The sequence below is a fragment of the Strix uralensis genome, chromosome 1, assembly GCF_047716275.1.
Source record: "Strix uralensis isolate ZFMK-TIS-50842 chromosome 1, bStrUra1, whole genome shotgun sequence".
Classification (NCBI taxonomy): domain Eukaryota; kingdom Metazoa; phylum Chordata; class Aves; order Strigiformes; family Strigidae; genus Strix; species Strix uralensis.
In genome coordinates this window covers 117,096,179-117,112,993 of record NC_133972.1, presented here as the reverse complement: position 1 = coordinate 117,112,993, position 16,815 = coordinate 117,096,179, and the positions used below count along the sequence as shown (strand labels likewise).

General features: G+C 38.1%; 1 protein-coding gene across 2 annotated transcripts in view; it reads left to right on the top strand.

Moving 5' to 3' along the window:
* The window catches only part of GNAL (G protein subunit alpha L), a 192,516-nt gene that overhangs the window by 126,408 nt on the left and 49,293 nt on the right, over window positions 1–16,815 (top strand). For both annotated transcript variants that reach the window (XM_074878106.1, XM_074878117.1), the window contains exon 5: window positions 8,238–8,335. In XM_074878106.1, the coding sequence (XP_074734207.1) occupies window positions 8,238–8,335 (98 nt within the window). The remainder of the gene's footprint in view (window positions 1–8,237; window positions 8,336–16,815) is intronic.

The window sequence follows — 16,815 nt, the reverse complement described above, 5'->3', positions numbered from 1 at the left end:
CATTTTGTCTAGATGTGATGGCATGTGGCAGCTATGGGAAGGTGGCGCTTTTATACATTTATAAATGCTGTTTGTTTCCCCAACTTCTTACCTTACATTTCCAAGTTGGAAAAGATTCTCCTAGGAGTTAATAAACTAGTTTTGTTTTCTTGGAACATAAGATGCCCCAATACAAGAGTGTTCTGTGAAGGTGGTTTTTACCATCCTCCCATTTCAGTTCTAATGAACTGAAGTTACACTTAGTGCAGTCTGATCGTGCTTCAGGGCTGTTGCCTCCAGCCTAAAAAAGGCAAAACAAGTCCAATGAACAGGGAGAGAAGGCAGATCTGGATGTATTATTCTGTAACTCTCTTTGATAGATCCAAAGTTAGGTTTCGGAGGAGGGTTAGAAGCCAAACTGCTTCTTTGCCTATCAGAATGAGTCACTAACTAGCAAAGTGATTGCATTGATTATTGCACACCCACAAATTACAACAGAAAACACCTTGCAGGGGGTGGAGGTTGTACTTTTCCTAAAGGTTTCTGTATAATTAATCTAATGTAAGTACTGATGCTTTAGAAACATCTGAACCCTACTGTTAAGCATGGTCCTTGCATGCCAGTTGCCCACTCCTACATGGTTTCAGTGTTTCTCATGCTATTGCTTGGGTGCTAATGAAGGTTTTGACGCCACTGCTGTTGGAAAAATTCAAGTCATGTATTCTGCTTTTGTTTTTAAATTGTAACTCTGTTTGCTTGTCTTTGTTGCGGGCATTAGGAGTTTGAGCAGCTGCATTTTGTATACCTACGGCAAAACAGCTCCCTTGTTAGGCAGAACATTTCATAAAGGATTAAGAAGTGAAGCTGGCTGAGCCATAGGGGACACTTTTGTCTCATAAACAAGAGACTGATTATCAAGAGACTGTACTTGTTTGTGGAAGAGGTAACTGAGCAGGCTTCCTTCTCTCTTGGGTGTCTTACCTGGTACTTTACCCCATAATTTCTGCATTAAGTCCGTTTAAAAATTTTTGTTCCTACAGTTTACAGTTGCACCCAGTAGATGTTTGGGGGTGAAGAGTATTTTTAATAGAAAATGAGTTGCTACACTTGGCACAAGCAAACCAGTACTAACTGGAGGCACTGGGACAAATTGTCACTCACCGTCTGTTCTGTGTTTCTTGTAACATCAGTTTACAACCGCCTCAGTTAAACACTGGGTTAAGATTAACGTCAGGCTCTCAAAATTAAGATTGCCTATGCAGATAGCTTTTTAAATTAATTTTTTTTTCTACAAGACCCTGTGTCTTGCACTGCAGAGAAAAGCGCGGACATTGGAAAATAAATACTATGCAAAAGATTGCAATAAAAGTTTGTTTGTATGAGTTAAATTCGTCTCCCTACTGCCTACCTGATTTACTACATAATGTAAAAGTACCTTTTTTTATTCTCATCATTCACCCTGAAGCCCCAGGTGTTATTCCGAGTTTATTCGCTAAGCAATTTTGCATTATCACTTTTATTATACATTACTTATAGTATTACCATACCTTCTTAAACCAAAAGCAGATCATTTATTCTTTGCTACATACTAAAAAATCTTAGCTGTTGGATTATATTATGTTGAGCTGCCATGTATATCTTATAGTGAGATAATCATATGTGATTTAAAGTCTTTGAAAGTTGAAGAAACTATCATGTATATCAGTACCATCCTATTTGGAGGTTCAGAGATGCTTATACAGGGTAAGCATGATGGTGGACTGTAGAGAAACCCAGTGTACTGGGATGTGTCAGTAGTCTCCACAGGGAAAAGTGGTTTTCTTCTTTTGACCAGATTTGTAGCTCTCTAATGATTATATTGTTCATTACATTTAGAAACACAGAGATTTTTCTCTGTTGGTTTTTTTTCCCTTCCTCCTTAGAAGTTATGTTGTAGAGAAAGTTAAATTTAAAGCAGAACCCAGTCACAACAGCAATGCTGGGAAGGTTTTTCTCAGTTTCCAAGTGCACAAGTCTTGAATTAATGAGAAAATGAGCATCAAGAAAAAAAATAGAACCTAACGGATACAGGAGTGGAACTCTTAAATTTAAATTACCCTAATCTTAATCTGAGTATCTGAGATCTGTTTGCAGCAAGTAGAGATTGTAGAGGGCTTGCAAGAGAGTCCTGGAGCTGCAAAAGTAGCTTTTGCTTTATCCTGTAAAATTCCAGGTTTTACTTGGCTGAAATATAAACCTTTTAAAATTGCTATTCTTCTGTTACTTTACATGGTTTATGCTATAAAACCCAACAGAATACCGATATGCTAATTGGATTTGTGGCATCTGTAGCAGCCAGTGCAGCAGCAGCCTCCCTGACACCCCCAGCAGCCACGAAGTTTTCTGGACTGTGAGGGGGGAGCTCAGCCGAGCTTCCCGCTGCCCAGGATGCTGTCCCTCTGGTCATCCCCCGGGCACTGCAGGGAAAAAGGCTTCCTCACAGCTCACTGGGAAGTGGAGAAAGTGCTACGTTAGAGTCTTTCCTCCTAGTCATTTCTCCCAGACTATGTTGCTTCCCATCCTGCCCTGTAACAGCACAGCATCCTGCTGCTTTCTATTGCTGCCATGCTCAGCAGCTTGGGCTGCAGACTGATCGATCCAGTTCAGTTTTGAGCTCAGATGTGGTACACAGAAAAGGATACTTAAAGGGATATTGTTTGGATTGTGGAGCCAAACATGTCACATTTAGAAAACCATGAAGGTAGTTTGCTTATGCAGCCTTAACTTGACTCCACTGGGTGTCATCCTTATGGTATTACGGTGTTACCCATCAGTTGTCACTCTTTCATTCCACAAAACTTTTCCATAGTTGTGTGGATGGGAGACTGGGACTGCTTATATACCCCCTGCCCTGTGCATTGGGAAGTACACCCTGCTCTATAGGGAGGCACATACCTCCCTTCCTATATGAATTGTGTGGATCATTTTGTTCTTCAGTCATTGTTGAGAGTTTAGGAGGTGTTAGGATGGGAATTTTTAATGCATTGTGTGATTACTTTTTGTTTGGTTAAGTACATGAGAGAAGAAGTAGTAACTGAAATTCAGAATAGAAGTGACGACTTCATTTCACACCCACTGTGGCAGAACTATGAAAATGTGTAACGTTTGCCACTTCTTTAAATGGTTGTCAGGCTAATCAGACAGGTTTAATCTGTGTTTTAGATGAGAAATTGTCTCACAGTTTGGGAGAATAACAGAGTGAATTTTAGATTGAGGGAGAGCTATCTTATTTCACATTGATCTAAGCAGCTGTTTCCAGGCTTACAGTACATTAACAGATGAAATATGCAGAATAAAAAATACAGTGGAGTCTTCCACATCCCAGTTTCTGGGAGACTCAAAGGTGACATCAGGATAGCTATTAAATGTACACTCCATCTGGAAGGAAGACAGAAAGGAATCTTAATAGAATAAAAATTGTGTTCCTTACCTAACATGAACTTTTGTGGTTTGTAAAGCAATTAGATGAAAAGTTCTGTTTCCAAAATACATAAAGATTTGTTTGTGAAGATATGTCATTGTTTAATCATCACTAATATTTATTCCCAATTTAGACAGCTGAAAAGTGAAACAAGTCCATTTTTTAGCTACTTGAAAATTTTTTGGAGGAGTTATAAGGGGGGGAGGTTTCTAAGGTAACCCACCAATAAATAAGTTTATTTCCAAAATAAGGAAAATTAAATTTCAAGAACATTCTGTAACTTCTAGTAGGACAAAGTTGAAAAACAGTGCTTTGAGACTTAGCTGTAGTGCATCTGCATTTGTTATCTGTATTGGTTTCTTGGAATGTTTTGTATAGGAATATATTCCCTCCTTTTTTTTCAATCTAAAAATGTTACCTTGGGATAGATGAGTAAAAATATTTCTACAAGACCTTTATAAAATGTAGTAAAAATACAATACTGTTTACATCAGTGATATCAGCTCAGGGTGTTTCTATATTTATGTACATCCTAACTTACTTTGTTCTGAAAAAAAAAGGAATCATAACCTGCTTACATCACTGCATGATTTTTAGGTGATGCATGAATATCTAAGTATAACAAAAATTATCTGCTAGTGAAAAGGAAGCTCGGGAATGCGGGGCTGATTTTTTCGGATTGTCTTGGAAAAAGTGGAAAATTTCCGGATAATTTTATATTAGTAAATATTTGAGATGTTGTGTGTCACATCTTCATTTTGATCATATCAAAATTTTGGTATTGTATGGTCTAATGGTCCTATAAATTTTTAGGTAACTGGTGTAAATTAATGTGTGTAAAGTAAAAAGTACCTGTAATTCCTGAGACCTATAACTTGTGAGACCTGAGGCATCATCATTTACTTCTCTAATGCTCTAATTAAAATATTACATCAAAAAAGATATTAATAGTTTTATTTATATATTAATAGGTGCAAATATTTGTATGCCTTTGTCCCTAAGGAAGAGTTTGGATGAAACAGCTCTGTTTTGTTTGGTGTTCATAGACGTGTCATGATGTAGGTGTTTTTCTGCTTTCAGACATAGTACATTATTCCTGGTTCTCTTCAGCATACTAAATATTTTTAGTAGATTTCAGTGACTGATCCGATAGAGGTCAGCTGCATGTGCTTGCAAACCAAGTGCGTGAGATGCCCCTAGTGATTTTCCATGTCCCTGTTTTCTTGTGTCCCAGTTGAGGTTTCTTAAAGGACTTGGCTCATGACTTTTAAGAACTTCTGAATAGCCACTTTCCAGAAGTCAGACCCTTAAGAGAATCTTAGTTTGGCTATCTCAGAACGTAAACTGCTAAAGTCACAACTTTCTCTTAAAACCTTATTTGTGTTGTACTGACCTAAGGTAATGTTTTGTATGTAGTTCCCTGCCCCTCACAAACATTAACTGAAAAGTTTTAGACCATCTTCCTTTATCAGCCAGAACAAATCCTAATTCTCTGTCCTTTGAATTACCCTGGCTCTTCCCCGTGATGGACATTGCCAAATGTGGCTACCACCCCGAGAATACTGCAGCCCCAAGAGCAGGTGCTGCAGGGCCGGCTTAGCCCAAAGCCCACACCTTCATTAGCTCACCAGTGCCTGCTTGCCAACAAGGTGGCCATGATGTGACCACAGGAGGAGGAGGTGACAGGCATTGGGGTCTATAGGAATGAGTCATGGGGATTGGGGATCGGGGAGCAGTTGCTAGAAGGCCAGTCAGGCAAAAGGGGCTTGGTTGCAGAGGTTGAAGGTAATGTGGTGACTGCTATCTGGATGGTGTCCTTGCAATGGAGAGTAGGTCGGGATCCAGACATGTTTGGCATGTGTGAGCAGGATCCTCCTGTGTGCTTGACTGTGTGTGATGGGAGCGTTCAGCAGTTGAGGAGAAAAAATACTGAAGAACTTGAAGCAGACAAGAAAGGGGTTAAAAACAAGTGTGAAAAGTTGGATCATGGTACTTGGTGTCTTGCAATGAAGCAGGATTTTTCTGGAAGGCTTTAGTCACCTGGGAAAGAAGGATCGGGTAGCTGTGTGGGAGGCAATTTGCAGGCAAGTGTACTCCTCTGCAGTAGATCGGTACATTTTAATGAGGTAGGTATATTTGCTCCGTTTTATAGGATTTGCTTTGGACTAGAAGTCTGGAAGTCGTTTTTAAATAGACTGCTTTGAGATATAATGGTCAGGTGGAAATATTTGAAGCATATAATATGGAAACCCTGTATTTACAACATATTTGTAGGGTCTCAGAAGCTGAGCTGAAAAGATTGCCTCTTTTCCAGAAGAGATTTTTAAGAGTAAATAAAACTCATGCAGAGGATGTAAAAACAGAAGGGAAGTTAGAAACTACTGTAGCTATGTAATTTTATTTATTTACTTATTTATTTACATCTGCAGCCATCGCTCAATCCATCCCACCCCGGAGGAAAGGATGCTTTCACTCCGACATCATTCTCTTCTCATCCCCTTCCCGTAGGCTGTGTGGGGCTGAATGGAGCCATTTTTCAGATGTAGGTTCCCCTCAGAGATGGCTTTCCAGGCAGGTGGGAATTCCCACCCACCGAAGGCAAGGAGGGGAAGGCAGCCACACTGCGCTCAGGCCATGCACCTTCAGCAGCGAGCACCTGCAGAAGGGAGGGCTGGGATCGTACACTGCACCGATTGAAGCAGGTGGGAGAGCTGGGTCCTTTTACGTCCGGACCCTGATGCTTATCCAGAGCTCGCTCTTTCCATTGAGAAGGCCCTGCCTTTCTTTGGACAAAGATGCCAGCAAGTTAGATGCATTCAGCTGATGCCCTACCTATCTTATCAAGCATAAGCTTCAAGTTAGAGGAATGTTCCGTGTTTTCTAGTATTTATAATTTTGGCTTTTTCAGTTCTTCATTTTTCTTGTAGTCATGCTCCTTGTTATTTGTGTCCGCTTTCTCCTTCTACTTACTTAGTTTGATATCTTGTCCTTTCCTGAGCTTGTTTTTGCTTTCCTTCTGCTGTAGGAGCAGAGAGTTTATAATAGCCATAGCATAACTTCAAAAGGTGGATCGGCAGTGTTTCAAACAATTGTTACATAAGTCATTAAAATAACAAAGAGAAAATAAACACATCCTCACAGTGAAGAAGTAAATTTCAAGGGCAGTATAAGCATTTGCCAATCTCTAGTGTTTCTTCCTCTATTCTTCTAAGACTTTCTATGATGGGGTTTTCGCACCTGCTTTAATTTCTTTTCTCTAAAGTTTTGAAAACGTCTTAAAGAATGGAATTTTCTCTCTCTACATTGTGCACAATATAGTTGAAAGAAAAAAAGTATTTCAGGGGTTATTCAGGACTACTGTAGCCATGGTCAAAGCTTAACTAAATAATTTTCGGTACTAGTTTGTTCTGAAAATCTTGTCTTGTGTTTTGCCTCTCCCTGAAAACATCACCAGCAGGTCACAGACAGTTGCTGAAGAGCAGAAGTATCACCTTTTGGGGCACCTCACAGGGGTGGCATGCAAGGTTGGGAAACCCATACAGAGCAGAAGTGAATTCACTGTGCTGCCAAGATCTTTCACTACAAACTTTGTCTTATGAGAGAAGCTTTTAATCCTGAAAAGGTGTGGGGAGGGACTGGCAAACAACTTCAGAAAGTTTCAGAATTCAGATATTTATGCAACATTTTGGCAGGATCATGAAGTGAATAGTGATATTACACCCATTTTACGCAGAGCCAAATTGAATTGTGGAAAAGCAATTTGCTAGGTTTCGCAAATTTATGACTGACCAAAAGGACTCTGATTATTTAGTAGCAGTGTTGAGGTGTTAAGAGATGACAAACAACTTCTGTGTTTAAGTTGACGTACTACTTTAACAATTTGGTTTGAGGGAGGAAAGACTCAGTCATATAATAAAGGAAATACTAATTTGTCCAACCATTCTTCATTTGATTTAGAAAGCTGTAGCTGGAAAAACTCAGTTACGATTTGACTTACCAGTAATGATATAACATAAAACGGACTCCCAGCTTTAAAACAAGCTGGAGCATGTGAGGCTCTACAGCAGGGTGTTCTGGAGGAGCAGACGCCAGCAGGCAGGGTTGGACCTACTGCTCTACATGTGTGCGTTTTATACAACAGAGCTAGGGCTTCACCGTCACCAAGGACAGCTTTGATTCCTCTTTCAAATAATTCTGAAATAAGCTTGCTGGCAGATATTTCTGGATTGGGTTGCCTGGCATAGCTGCTAGGAAAAGCACATTGTGCCAGGCAGCTGCTTGGAGGAAGTGGTGTTGAGCAAAGACTCTGGAAGTCTTGCAATCAAATTATTATATTGCATGAGAAAATACCAAGCAGTGGAAAGTTGTGTTTTTCAGGAAAAATTACACAATCTTTTTAAAGTTACAAACTGGTTCTTTCTCTGGGAAGCTAATGTTTATAAACTGAGCAGCTTTTTGCATCACTTTTTTGCCTTTTCCATCATAGAAGCATAAATTGAGTTAAAAATTAAGTGAACATGCTTCTAGGTAACTTTCATACTTACAGTAAATTGTGTGTAAATATGGACTGGCATGAATTTTGAAGACAGTCTTCATTACGTATCATGTACTGGAAACTGTCAGCGGCCATATATTTTACTGCAATTTTGCTAATGTTTATTGCTTTTCTTCTTTAAAGGTGTAGTCTATCACTCTGCAGAAGTATAAAGCATGAAGGTTGGGGGGAAGAAGCAACACATAAATTGGGGAGTGAAAGGGTTGAGAAATGTTCTCTTATTTGTTGCATTTCCAATTTCAGGAATTCTTTGAACACGCAAAAAAGCTCTGGGATGATGAAGGCGTAAAGGCATGCTTCGAGAGGTCAAATGAATATCAACTGATTGACTGTGCACAGTAGTAAGTATTTATTTTTATTGAATTAATAGCCAGAATGTAATAATCTATAACAAGTTAGAAAATATATATTAGCAAGATCTGGGAGTTTTGCAATGCAGTAATTAACATTTTCATTCTCTGTATAGGCTGAGCATGTTTAGCAAACTGATTGTTTTATCATAGTTTGTGATTATTATCCAACTAAATATTCTGCCTCAGATATTTAACAGCTAATAAAGAAGAGTATGAAAAAACAAATTAAATAATTTTAAGTATCTTTATTCCATTCAAAATGATTTACATAAAATCATTTCAATTGAAACTATTAATTTTAAAAAATGTTGAGCCTAAGAAAAATGCTTTGTTTTAAATTCTGAGACCCAGACAGTGCTGAAATTGCTCTGTGTTTTCACATTCCATTAAAGCTTCTAAGATTTTTACCTAACCAGATGCATACCTGCATTACTAATCTCTTTTCAGGGTGGAAAAAATGATAAGCAGTATTCCATTAAAAATAGTAGTACATTTGGTATTCTTTCCTTCATATACATCAAGTGGGGTAGTACATGTGTGCGTAACACAGTCATAATCCTTAAACAGGTTCATCTGATTGGAAGTGTTTGAAAAGAGATGTGTAGTAGATTGTGAGGTGCAAATGATAAATACATAGTACATTGATGAAAACAGATTAATCAGGAAATAGTCCATTAACATGCCAGGGCTACAAAACTCAGCTGTCCTCGGTAATAACCCAGCTCTGAATTAGACTTTGACCAAAAATACACATTTCATGTGAAATGCTATTGCGAAAATGTGTACTCTTACAGTTGCTATGTGATTTAGGGTTTTCAGAGAACACGCTCTAGTGTGTTATGATTTGTCTAATTGGCAGTATGGTCAGCAGCAATGCCACAAGTCTGTTGTAGCACTCAGTGTTTTGTTTTTCTGTCCTCTCTGCTCTTGGTGCCAAGGCTGAAGCAGAGTAAGCAGACCATGTTGCTATAGAGGACTTGTCGCACTTCTGCCACAATGGGGAATTTTGGTGCTGTGGGTCATAGTTTCTTTCCCCTCTTTCCAGACTATGTTTGGGAAAGAGAAGGATCCAGTAATGATTCATCAGCACATGGAAGTGAGAGAAAATTACATACGTGGACTGAATTTACCAAAACTTGGGCATTTGCTCACAATCCAGAGTGGCTAGAAATGAAAACAGTGGTTGTACACAAAAAAACCACCTAGAAAGTTGTCCTAAATTGTTATCTGTGGATTTCCCCTCTGCCCTCACCCACCACCACCTCCATGGTACAGATCTGAGATGCTTGCTGAAAAGTCCAGGCTGACTGTTTATGATATCTATTAATACACTGAAATAAGACATCAGACCAAGAAAATAGAATAATGACATGTATTTAAAATAAATGTATGTAAAACTTACTTTACTGATCAGTAAAGGTCAACGTGTCTCCCAGTCCTGCTTTGGAAAACAGTGCTGAAAGGACCAGGCAAAAAAGGAAGACACTGAATTATAGTATTAATGGTACTGTGCTTTCCTTTAAAAATAATTATGCCTATCTACAGGCTTTGACAAGGAGAAGAATGTTAAGTCTTGTGTTATGTCCAAAACCAAAACACACGCGGGGGAAAAAAATGATCTAGAATGAATTTTACTGTCCTGAGACATAAAACTGAATCCTACCACCTTTTTTCCTAAAAGCTTAAAGGAAGATTATTGGGTCTTTTTCCTGTGCATCTTTCTCCATATCTTCTAACTGGCTTGCTTTTTCTTTATTCCGAGATTATTTATCATGGTAGTAAATATAACAGTTGCATAATTCTTCACCTTCAAGACACTTTATGAAATGGTATTTGATACTTACATATCCCATGAGTGTATCTGTGCTCTTTCCATTTCATGATCTACCTGAAAATGTAACAGCTAAGTGACTTACCCACATTTACAAGCCTTTAGTCTTAGAGGAGAACTTGAAACTCAGGAATATCCGTGTCATTGATCGGATCAAACAGCCTTTTTCTCGCAAGTATTGATGATTTAAAATGGTGAAGTGTAATCTTAACAGAAAGAAGATACTAAAAATACACCCAACTTTTATCTGCCCCGCCATCATTCCTTTAAAGATTTAAAAGTTGCTGTGTCTTTGCTGCATACGTGTGTTTATATATTGTATAACAATGGTAGTTGCTTTACCCAGAAGAACATTTTTGTGCTAGCATTGGATGGACCTTACTCAGAGTGATGGGGTCATATCTGCCTTGCAACTGACAGAACATATGAGACTAGGTTAGAAGTACAATTCTGATACACACATATGTTTTCTTATGTACTCTTAGAAAATACTGTAAGGGTGCTGTCTTTTTGGCTCAGCAGGAGCAGATGGCATTTCTCTCAGAACCTGCCCATGGTCATCTTTAATTGGTAAGGGAAGAAAAGGAAGAAGCATAATGCTGATATACGTGCTTACTGTGGGATTTTGAAACATCTGCAGCATTTTCATTACACTGGCTTTGGGAGAGAGCATCCCACACCATCAGCTAAATCCTGATATTTTACTTGATAGTGAAGGAAAAACATTATCAGTAGGTCACTACTAATTTCTTTGCTTAAAAAAAAGGCAACAACAACAACAAAAAAAGGCAAAACCAAAAAAATCCCAACGTATGTTAAAAATATCATTGGACTACAAGTTGGGTGGATGACTTAAAATACTGAAAAGCATTATTAGTAAATTATAAAGGCAGCAGCTCAACTTGCTGACTGCTGAGTGAGTTACAAATACAGTATATTTTGGAATAGTTTAATTTGGCTACAGTACAGAGCTTCTGTATTTTTAAAACTTAACCTAATTTTCTTTATTACTGTGGGAGAAATATTTGGCTGGAAATGGAGGTAGTAGAAAGACACAAAGGCAAATATTTTATTTACATTAGGCCTGAAAGTTGCTTTTTCTTTGATCTTTAATGCCCTTTTAAATTACCAGGGTACTGTTCCTTCACGGAAATGAGGATGAGGGCCTTCTTTTCAGACCATTTTAATATTCTTACAATATTCTCCATGTATCTGCACTTCTTCTAAGTGTCATGTTGGTACATCATGTGATATTTGTAACAAATACAAATCTGTGACCAAGCCGGAGGTCAGACCTTGTGGTCTGACAGTGGTAAATGTATCATAAGCAAAGATCTGAACTGTTCTTTATGACTAACTACAAAGATATTTATGTAACTCTTCAAGGGGGAACTGTTGCATGGCTGTCAATCATATTTTTTCCTTAATGACCTTCATATATTTCTTCGACATTAGTATCATAAAACTGGTAGGTTATTGTTTTCCCTGTCTTCTGATTTAATATTTCTTTCAAGTTTCATTTCAAAAAATAGTATTTAATTTGAAAAGTTAATTTTATTTAGCTGTGTCCCCATTTGACTTATCTAGATTTCAGCACGTTGGTGTTGTTTATGATGATAAATCTTAAACCTTTGGTTAACTTTAACTTACTTTGAACTACAGTGATTATGTCTAGATTCACATAATTAACTTCATAAATTTAGTAAATGAATTTATTTGGCAATGAAGAGGTATAAAATTTCCTTTTGACTAATGTCATACCACGAGGAGGAGTTACAGGTTGTAACCACCTGTGTGGTGTTATATATGTAAGTGGGTTGACTTCACCCTAATGCTGATGAAATGGTTTCTGTATTACAAGCCCCCTTTCTTCACTACAGACCATACCATGTGCTAATTGGTGGCTGCTCCGGCAATCCCAGAAAAGCCACAGAAGTTATTTTTTGCTTGGAAATCTAACACATGCCCACGGATGGCAGTGAGGTTGAAGACCTTTGCAGAACATCAGTCATCGTTGGGGGATGTTGGGCACTCCCAGTCTGGTGATGTCCATCCATTGTTTTGATAAAGTAAGAGTTGAGTTACCTTAGTTTTGGTTACTCAAATGTCAGCTATTCAGTTGACTGGGCAAAATTAGTTGCAGTGGTTAGAAATAAGGCGCAGGGATACTTAGAGTGCTTAGACACTGTCAGCAAAAGGTGGTAGTTTTAGAGCAGAGAAGTAGACAAGCAGAACTAGGCACTTTTGAAAGGGGAGAAAAAGGGCAAAACAAGAACATCCAATTCTTTTTTTAGGTCACACACAGTTTGCTCAAGGCATTGTTGTTAGAAATAAATAACTACCTTCAGGTTTATTGGAAGGTTCCAGAGTTGAATTTTGTGCCATTACATTCACACAAAATAACAGCTTGTGCATGCATGGGTGGCTCTAGCTGGAAGGGTTGTACTTTGATTCACTGAGTTCTTCGGTAGGAAGTAAACCAAGGATTTAAGGGAACCCTGCCCTCAGCCAGTACTTTATCTTGGTTTGTCTGTCAGTCTTCTTTCCCTGATAAAATACACCACTTCTGATATACTTAAGTGTGAAGGCCTAAATTGGTCTCTATGCAAACATTCGGGCTAATAAAACTTGATTATGCAGGTTCTCAGAAAGCAAACACAAGGGATGTGAGCTTGGCCAAAGAAAATTGATTTTATATTTGAGCTAATGTACATGGAAAAGATACACCTCGAGTTCTTTTTCTTTGCAGTTACTCTATCTTGGAGAAGGGTTTCAACCAACTCCTGAGGCACCTATCCTGGTATTAGGTGGAGTAATTAAAAAAAAAGTTATTTGTGTTGTCCACAGGTTCAACTCCTGATGTGAGAAAACAGATAATCTTTTTCTTCAACAGCAGCACTTCTTGAAACGAAGCATATTTCTGACTTTGCTTGTGCTCTTCTAGACATAAGGTTTAATTACTAGCATGGACATAGTCATCCCTAAATTCCCTCTTACAGCCTGAGGTCAGAAAACCTACCTTGGCATTATCTGCATCTTTTGTCTAGTGTGGTACTTCAGTCCATTGTGTTGGTATGTACACAGGCTGCACGCATGACTGTAAATAAATACGAACATGAGTGCAATTCATGTACTTTCACTTAGTATGGCTTCAGGATTCATTACTTAATATTGCTTCTTCTAGGGATTTTCCTAGAATATTGGCTGTGTCGTACTCCAAATTGGATTCTGCTAAAGCTCTCACAAAGACAGGTCACACACAGGCTACGTTAACACACTGTCAGCTAAGTCCTTCCTGTGGTGCCCTTCCAACACCAGTTGTAAGTGAACCCAAGCCACCTGCAGCAGTGCCACTGTTCTCAGTATTAACCTTTTCAATGCCAAGGTCTTTATTCATTCCTAATTCTGTCTCCTTTGAAAGTGCCATAGTAATAACTCCTGGTGTCTTGATGGAATGAAGCAGAGTTTTTATTCTGACAATGTATGAGGCTTCAGCTTTCCCAGCTTTGGTAGCAGAATAGCAGAATTGCTTTTTTTTCTTCTCTATCATTAGAGAGTAGGAAGGAGGTGCTTTCTTTCATCTCAGCATTTTTGTGTGGTTTCTCATTTTCACTATATATAGGATTAAATCTAGGGATTATGCTGTGCTTTGTGTACTTGGTCATGGGCTCTCCATCTGCATACACTGTTCAGCTCTGTCTAATTTAAGAACATTGAAACATAGAGAAAAATAATTTCTTGGGCATCCTTGAAATTTGAGATCTGAGTTGAAATTTTGCTGAAAAATTCTACAAACCACTTTATATTGTGCATAAAACTGTCGTCACTGATAATTGGCTATATCAGTTAGTAACTGACTGCTACAGCCCATCAAACATTTTTGATATATCCCATATCATGTCATTGTCAAAGGAGGTGCATGGAATTGGTGCCTTCAGTTGTATGCTCTTGGCCCTGTCCCAGGTTTCTTCATAGAAACTGCTGTGTAGGAGTAATTCAGATAGTAAATGTCACTGAAATTCACCCAAAAAACAGAGGCCCTCCAAAGTTGGATGCCTGGAGCCCCATAGCACCCCCCTTCTCTATCACTGAAGGAAACAAGAACAGTTTCTTCATCATTTATGTTCTCCAGGACAATAACCAGCAAGAAGAATTTGACCTGGTGTGCTTATAGCGTGACAAAACTGCAACAGAAAATACAAACGCAGTTACTGTTGAATAAAAGACTTCTAGTTTATGCAGATATATTATTTATGAAATCATTAGTCCAGCAATCTATATTTAAACTGTCAAGTAGCAAAGATCAATAACACCACTTAGGGAAGAAACATTAAGGAACTGTAAGTCTTTAATTTTGTCTCTGGAAGAGCAGTGTTGTGGTGTCTGTGTGCTGTGACATCATTTGAGACAAAATCCAAAATTATTTCCTTTAAATCTGCTGGCTTTGTCAAACCACCTGGGAGTTCTACAGTGTATGACACACTGCCATCTCTGTCTTTGGAAAGATTTTGATGTCCTGCTGCTCCAAAACACACCGCCTGCATGCTAACAATCGCAGTGCCAGACTTGGTTCTTGTTAGGACCGTTATGCCCACACAGAGAAAACAGAAACGGAGAGGGAAGATGATCAAGTGTGGAGAGGGAAGACAACCAGGTGGCTTTGTGCAGATGTCCATCTTGGAGCATGACATGTCCAGCCTCAGATTCACAAATCCTGTTTGTGTTTTCCCTGTTCGCTGCATACTTTGAAGACACCTTGGTATTTCTTTGTGCCTGCCTGAGAAAGAAAGGTGGCTCATTGAAAGGGAAGCACACCCATGAAATATAGCTGCTGAAATCATGTTTTTGTTGTGGAAAGGAAGGGAGCAGAGGGAGAGTGGGAAGGAGTAGCTCAAGGACTTGGAAGGAAGAGAGAAGTTGTCTTGCATACTGATCAAAGAGTTGTGGTCTAAATATTTTTGAAGTCCTTTACACCTGGTGGTAACACTTATTTTCAAATGTAACATAGTATGACTGTGGCTTCGTATTCATATTTGAAACATGCTTTTTATTGGCAGACTAGAGCCAGAAGGTGTAAAACAACTCAGAATCCCCCTTCATCTTTCCTTTTTGTCTTTAATAAAATTTCTTTCGTCATAGTGAATGGTAAAGTAAATGCTTATGTATGTATGATAAATTAGGTAAACATACTGATTATAAGCTAGAGATACTATTTTTGAGAGCAGCATTTCTTTTTAAACTTGGTAACTGCTTATTAAGTATAGGACAAATACTTGTTACTTAGAAAAATGAGGAAAAATATTAATTATAATTTATTCCTCATGTAACTAAATTTTTGATGGTGATATGGGAAAACTATTATAATATGATTTTAATAATATGCCTTACTAATGAGTCTTCTAAACAGAGGTGATTGCCAAATAGGACAAAAGTCATTCTGCAGTGTGTAACGCTTAAATTTTTCACTGTTTACTAACTAGCAGACCACACTCTTGAGAGGCAAATTGTGGTTTCTTAAAATATGCACTGGGAATTCTCTGAAATAACCTTTTAATCTGTTACTGTGATTTTTTTTTTCATTGTTCCCCTTCTTCCCCTCACTTACAAAAAGAAATCATTAGACTTAACCAATTCTATGTTAATTTTGGTGTGACCCTGATGTTATAGTACTAGTAGTTAGAAGTACAAAAATATAGAAGAAGCAGCGGCTGTAGAAACCCCCAAAATGTCTTTTCAGTGTGGAGGAAATAGCAGTATGAAAGTATCTTTTGCAAACAGCCAATATGGCATACAGGCATGTGCCTGCCTGTTTTAGCCACTTCAATTCACAAATGTTTTCCATACCTAGAGAAGACAGTATTTCTCAGTTAAAAAATAAGAGAGAAGATAATTTATAAACACAGCACTCTCTCTGTCTTTTGAAAATTAATATAACAAACATTTTTTCCTATTAACTAGTTACGGTTGGAGAAGCCTTTAAGGCAGCCCTAGATGGGCTGCTCAAACATAAAATTAAACCATACATTTTCCCACGTACTCCTATGTGCATTGACGGTCTGCTTTCTGCAGTTTTAGAACAAACAGAAAGGTTGAAAATGTAAGGCAGAAAAACATAAATATTCCTTAACCTCAATTTAAGGTAGCAATAAAGTCTAAAAGACCAAGCAAAGTTGTGACAAATGCACAAAAGTACACTTCGACTCTTTTTAAGATGTTTTATTAAACATTTCTAGTTTCCTTTGAAAAATATAACAGAGCTGACTTTATTCTGTTGAGGAAAGAGTTCTTTCCTCTGTAGTCAACAATATTTTTCATTTTTTCTTGAATGACTGATGAATGGTTTTCTTAATTTTTTTCCTGACTGTTTGCACACACAGTGTAATAGTAGGTGCAGGACATGCTAGTGTAACACAGCAACTCAGCCCCATTTGGAAATATGATCTGTTAAGCAAATTAAAAGATTGCAGATAGGTCCATCAGCTGAACTTGTCTGCATTTAGTTTTCTGTGTTAGTATCTTATATTTAATTCAGAGATATGTTTTTCCATATCCCTTCTGTGGAGGTAAACTGCACACTTTCAGAGGGTTTTGCAGTTGTAATACACACTTCAAGTGCTTTTAGAGCCTGAGCAAAAGC